Below are 6246 nucleotides of genomic sequence, written 5' to 3'. Positions count from 1 at the left end.
ACATTCTGGCCTTAATCTGTATTCAAAGTTGCACCAGTTTATCTACATCAATTTAATTACACTGATTTAGTTAAACTGATGCAAACCTCTGTGTAGAATGTCTTATTTCAGTTTAAAAGTAGTTTCTTTCAATTTACTTTAGATTGATCAATAAGGAATAAGCTAAAATGAAATAAGCCACTGTTTTACCTTGGTTTACAAGTGTCCTTTCACAACCTTTGCACCCATTGAAATAATCAGTTTAAAATCACACCTTTAGTTAAACAGCTGCAACTTTGTGTGTAGCCCAGGTCTCTGCTGACATTCACAAGGCATGAGAAGAAACATAAAATGCTTACTCACTAAACTGTGAACAGATTCAGGGCTCAAGAACGTCTCTGGATGTTTTCAGCAGGTACCGAACAGCAAAGAGTTACTGTTGTATTTTTAATGCCAGCTTGTTTATTTCCTTAACATACATAGAAGTGATAGACGCAGAGAATTCATTCAGCAACAGTGGTTAAGTGGTTTGAAGTAAACAGCATCCAGAACTCGGGGTACAGTCTCATGGCAGGAGGCTGTTGATCAATGCTGGATCCATCCTATAGCCAGTGGATATGCTAGGAAACTGTTTTAAGGCAATTGGTTGTTTGTTTTAGAGAAGGGATTTTATCTAATACAGAAGCATGTAACCTCAGGCTTTATTTTTATGTTTTTTTCTGTGTAACTCGTATGTGTGCTTTCCCCTCGGTGTTTCATCTTTGAATCTTTCACCCACCAGGCGTTTCTGAGGCACCAGAACCGAGAACAACTGCTCCTGGGTGAGAGCAGCCAGCTGCAGGTAAAGAGGAGAAGACGCAGCGTTTCTCACAGTGTCCTACCCATGGGGCGAGATGAGGAGGGATGGAATATGGGGGGATGGGGCACATGGAGCTTCTAGGGGAGTCACAGACTGGGGTTCAGAAGGGCTAATGGGGTGACAGACTCAGTTGGGGGCTGAATGGGAATGAGGTTGCAGGGACACATGGGGACGGGCAGATGTGCCTGACTGAAGGAGAGAGGCTAGGGATCAGCCAGCATCTGCATGAGGGAGGCTTTCCAACTCCCTAACAATCCCCCTTCCCTCCCCACGAAGCCTGTTCCATACTTCTCCCACCCACACCCAATAACCCTCCAGGTTCACACCCAGGCTGCTTCCCAGCAATTATTTCCCTCTCTTCAGCTCCTCCATGATGCCGACTCCCCCATGTCTTTGCACAGCTTCTGAGGGGTGCAGGAAATATGGTTCTTTATTGCAGGTTAAAAGAATTACTCATAGCTCTGATTTAATATGCCTAGTAGGAATCTATTTGTCAAAAAACATTTCCGAATCTTTTTTGTTGTCTGTATTGATATAGACATACTTGCTGCCAGGTATTTTGAAATGAATTACCAACATAATTGAAACTGGCGTGATTATATTGAGTTATTTTGACACATAAAATATGCAGAATTTTAAAATATTGTGTGCAGAATTTTTAATTTTGGGCACAGAATCATCCCAGGAGTAAAACACCCCCAAAGTTACAGGGCAGGCAGTGACAGAACCCATTACTGATCTTGGTGCGCCTCAAAAATTTACACAGCCACACTGATGTTCTGTCACCATCATCTGTAGTTCACTGTAGTCTTCTGTCAGACCCTACGGAGCCCAGGGACAGTTCTAAATCCCACACAGTATTAGCAAGACCGTAAAAACAAAATAATTTTAAATAACATGATGGGGTGGGGAGTCAATACACTTAATATTTCCGTTCATTTAATACCTGGGTCGCTTACATGAGCAAAGTGTTTTTTCTCCTCTTTCTTTTAAGAGAAATAAGGCATACAATCAGGAATCACTGTCAAACATAGATTAAGGCAATATCTACACTAGAAAAGTTTTTCTAGTGGAGTTATACTGGCAAACCCTCCTAGTGCAGACACAGTTTATAACAGCCAAAAAGTGCTTCTGACAGTATAGCTGATTCCAGTTCCCCAAGTGAAATAAGTTATACCAGCAAAAGCACTTTTCTGGCAGTATAAATTCATCTACACTAGGTATAGCAATGTTGCAACAACAACAAAAATCACACCCCTAACCAACATTACTATACCAGCAAAAGTTTTTACTGTAGACTCAGCCTTAAATTAGAAGGAGTGAACTCTGGGTGTGCAAAGAGAGGAGAGAAGAGAAGAAAAGCAAACAAATTCAGAGTGGGAGGTGACTAATTATTCTGGGACATGGTTCAACTAGTTTAACTCACTCTACACAAAAGGTATCCAACTTAAACTAAATTGATCTAAGCAAGGATTAAACTGATTCAAATTTATCTACAGGAAGGATTTGCACTGGTTTAATTAGACTGATGTTCACATTGATTTAGTTCAACCAGTGCACTTTTCTAGTATGAGTGAGGCCTGTTTTCAGTTACAAATATTTAAGTCTACAGTGGGTCTACAAAATCAAGGGAGGAAGGTCTGATTTTCACTGGTATAAATGAGGTCAGAATCTGAATCCTTGCTTTTGACCGGAGTAGGATCAGCACATTTCTTCTCCCCCAGACCAAATTGAGATTCATTGGGAATTTGTTTTATCTTTTTTTGCCTATTTGCATTTTGGTTTTGACGTTTTTGGGAGACATTTGCTATTAAAATATAGACGGTGATTAAACAAATAATGTAAAACCAGAGGAAGCTAATCAAGGCAAAGGAAAGCCAAATGAAAAAGAGAAAGAGAATAGCAAAAAAGAAACAATGAAGTGAAAATCTTTCACCAAAGGGTAAATATTTCTTCACTAGATAGAAAATTTTTCTGAAAATACTTTGTGGCTCTGACAGGCGTTTTAGCTTTTGGATGGTGCTTTTTTTTTTTTTTTTGGACTGGACAGAAGCCCCAGTCTTTGGACTTCAATACCGTTAGTGCTCAGTAATGGAACCATCTGCCTGCTGATCCGTGTCTCCCAAAATGCGCCTCAGGTTTTCATAGTCATAAACGTACTTTGTTGTTATCTCAGCTACATTAGCTTTCCCATTCAGCGTACCCAAAAAGTAAACATTGTGCCTCAATAGTTCTTGCAGCTCCAAGATTTTGTTATGCAACACCATCATATTACTTTCCAACTCCTCTATCTCAAGGATTCTTTTCTCAGTGCCTCTGATGCTGGCTTCATGCTCTTCCACCAACTTGGAATATTTTTCAACTTCTTCAGAAAATTTGACCACATTCGATCTGTGTTCTTTAATGTCTCTTTCAATAACAGCAACTTGTTTCTTAGCATTCTTCAGAGCTATCTGGGAAGCAATGGCCACACCACCACCTGAAAAAGAAAACGCCTGTATTCTAGTGTTTTTGTTTTTTTTAAAAGAAAATCTGCTATGTGCCTTGTGGCTGCTGTCCAATTTAATGAATACCGGTGGTTAGGTTGGTTTAACGACACCACTCAAGGGGGTGTGGATTTTTCACACCTGACAGCAATGCAGTTAAACTAAACTAATTTTCCAGTGTAGTCCAGGCCTTACTCATGCAAGGAGGTCTCACAGATCTCTGAAAGAGCTTTGCCCTCAATCTCAATGACATCCTTTTTCCCCTTTGCATGCCACTTCTAAATAATAAAAGAAAATGTAATCACATTACTTTCATATTTTTTCTAATACTCTTTAAAAAAAAATCTTGTAGTGATAATGCAAAGGGGAAAAAGGATGTTTGAACTTTTGTTTTCTTCTTTTTCATGGATGACGTAGACCTGAAAAGTTTTCCAAAGTTCTAGCTTTTTTTGTTACATTAGATATTCAGTTTTTGTCTGAATTGTTTTTTTCTTGGAAGTCTCTACAGATGACTATATCATTAGAGAGCTAGTTGGATTATGACACCATTAGTACTGAGGAAGTGAAACTAGGTGCTACCATAATGAAAATAATAATAATTAATGTAGCATTAAAGTTGGTAGCTTAAATGCACAAAAGCTAGAGGGACAAAGTGTGTGGTTCAAACTAAGTCTTATGCAATCTTTACTTAGACCAACTTGCAATGAATTTATTTGGAGTTTTCCCCAAGTAAGGATTAAATAAAAGCTGAGAAAGGCCCTCAGGGTTTGGACCAGGCTATTCAAAACCTGAGGTTGTCTAAACAACTTTGGGCCTGGTCTACATTAGAAAGTTTTGCCGACAAAAGTCAGTTGTTGTCAACAAAACGGTGCTGGTGCACACACTACAGTCAACCCCCGCCGACAAAACTGCCCTATTTTTGCAACAAAATAAACCTACCTCAATGAGAGGCGTGGGGCTTCTGTTGACAGAACTAGGGCGACACAGTGTCAGTGTAGACATTGCATTCCCTTAGAATGGTGGAAGGGCTGTCACACGTGTCAATTTCACTGCTCTAATGGAAATCGACAAGCAAGCGAACATGCTCCAGGCTGGGAGCTGGATGAGAAGCCTGGTTCCCAGCTGTCAGCCAGGACTGGGCAAGCAGGCGGCTGGAGCCCAGACCCTGGCTGCAAGCCCAGACCCAAGAGGGACATGGTGGGCAGATGCCACCCGCTGTGAGCCAGGATCAGGTAGGATGTGGGTGACTGCCGCCCAGCTCCCAGATCTGAGCCTGAACGTGGGCAGCATGCAATGGTGAGCGACTGCCATCCACTGGAAACTGGGACCGGGCAGGATGCGGGCGGCTGCTGCCCGGCTCCCAAGCCCAGACACATATGACTGCCACCCAGCTGCAAGCTGAGAGCCAGGTGGGACCACCCCCTGTGACTTGGATGTGGTGGGGCAGCCTACAGGGAGCGTGGGCGCCTGTGGGCTCCCAGCAGGTATCTGAGATGGGTCTCTCAGCTCCCCCCACACTGTCCCCTGGTGAGGACGCACTCCACTGACCCAAGGAAAGCAGTGCGGACAACAGCCATCGCTATAATTATAGCAGTGGCTGGGAGTCAACATGACTATGTTGACAAATTTCTCTAGTGTAGACAAGGCCTGAGATTTTCTTTGAGAACACACCTCCTTGATGCATTGGTTACCTAAGTCATATGATGCTGTAGCCAATCACACGCCACATTTAACAAACAGTGAAAATTGACCGTTTTAAAGCAGGCTGAAAAACATTTGTCCAAACTAGCTGACAAATGGTTCTGGATAATTAACATGTTCAAAGAAAATCAGGATCAGTTCATGGATGAGACATGAACAGAAAAAAGGGTTACATTTGCAGTGACTGTTATTTGCAATGATTAATTCAATCAGCTCTACCAATCAACACCATACAAATGTCTATTAAAAAAAATCTACTAATGTATCCTATAGCTTCATGACAACACATGTGAGCTACCTGACGTTTCCATTTCCAAAGTCTAGTTTAATTTTTGTAAAATGTTTGTCTAAAACCAACTACCCATTCTCATTGTCACCAAATTAACACTCACCAATGACCGTGCCCACAACCGGGATCAACATTGACCACAGGGCAGCTCTTCTTCGAGACCTCTGGGTTTCAACTCTCTCTTCTGCAATGGCCTGCCATTGTTGTGTTTGCCGTATATAATCATTTACTTTTTCGATAACAGCCGTTTTTTCCTCCCGCGATCTCACGGAGGTGCACAGTTGGCTTTTCAAAGCCTTGACACTCTCGCTTTTTTCTTTTTTCTCATCCTTCAGATTTTTCTTCTTCAGCACCATCTTCTCACACTCTGAATCCGTCTTGTTCAGCTCAGCTTGGGTCAGAGCTTCAGCCTGTGCTAACTCTTGGGAGGCTTTCTCTATATGTTCTCTCACCTCCATATACACATTAGGATCTTCCTCTGCTTTAAGCCGGCACTGAGTCAGGGACACTAGTTCATGCATCCCTGTCTCAAAGTGCATCCTGACAAGTTCTTTAAAATACGTGTCTTTTGCAGTGTAAATTGAAAAAGCCATATCAATTTCAACCGGTCTGGAGGCAGAAAAACAACATCGGTTTAACCTTTATAGGAAAAGCATCATGGCAGAGGAGAGTTTGAAGGTTGTTCAGGAGGAAGCTTTGTGGATGTTTACAGGGAATTTCTCCCAAGCGTGAGAGGCACCCTGGGAGACAGCACAAAGGGGCGCATTTGAAAATGTGACCGGTGGGTGATGAAGGCTGAGATCATGAGCTGATCAGAGGGGAGCATCAACAGCTTGATAGCAAATGAGAGTTGACGGGTGGAGTGGGGATAGGCTGTGGAAAGCCTTGAAGATTAAGGCCTGGTCTACATTGCCATCGACAGGAGATACGCA

The 6246-nt window shown here is 42.2% G+C and overlaps 1 protein-coding gene across 1 annotated transcript; it reads right to left on the bottom strand.

The window, feature by feature from the left end:
* Positions 1-1434: 1434 nt before the first annotated feature.
* LOC137163271 (tanabin-like) lies at positions 1435-5941 on the bottom strand. Its single transcript, XM_067563452.1, has 2 exons — positions 5418-5941; positions 1435-3317 (listed from the first exon to the last, which is right to left on the bottom strand). Exons 1-2 carry the CDS (start codon positions 5905-5907, stop codon positions 2917-2919), a joined length of 891 nt encoding a protein of 296 aa, XP_067419553.1. The 5' UTR covers positions 5908-5941; the 3' UTR covers positions 1435-2916.
* Between the last annotated feature and the right edge of the window lie 305 nt (positions 5942-6246).

The sequence above is a fragment of the Emydura macquarii genome, unplaced genomic scaffold, assembly GCF_026122565.2.
Source record: "Emydura macquarii macquarii isolate MOO-44397 ecotype Brisbane River unplaced genomic scaffold, CSIRO-AGI_Emac_v2 contig_2486, whole genome shotgun sequence".
NCBI lineage: Eukaryota > Metazoa > Chordata > Testudines > Chelidae > Emydura > Emydura macquarii.
Note: the sequence above shows the minus strand (reverse complement) of the source record. Positions and strands in the feature narration are given on the sequence as shown.

Excerpts from the sequence above, each read along its gene's own strand:
- LOC137163271 (XM_067563452.1), bottom strand. The coding sequence starts at position 5,907 with ATGGCTTTTTCAATTTACACTGCAAAAGACACGTATTTTAAAGAACTT. Across the intron at positions 3,318-5,417 it reads GGTTGTGGGCACGGTCATTG|GTGGTGGTGTGGCCATTGCT; the intron begins GTGAGTGTTAAT and ends TTTCTTTTTCAG.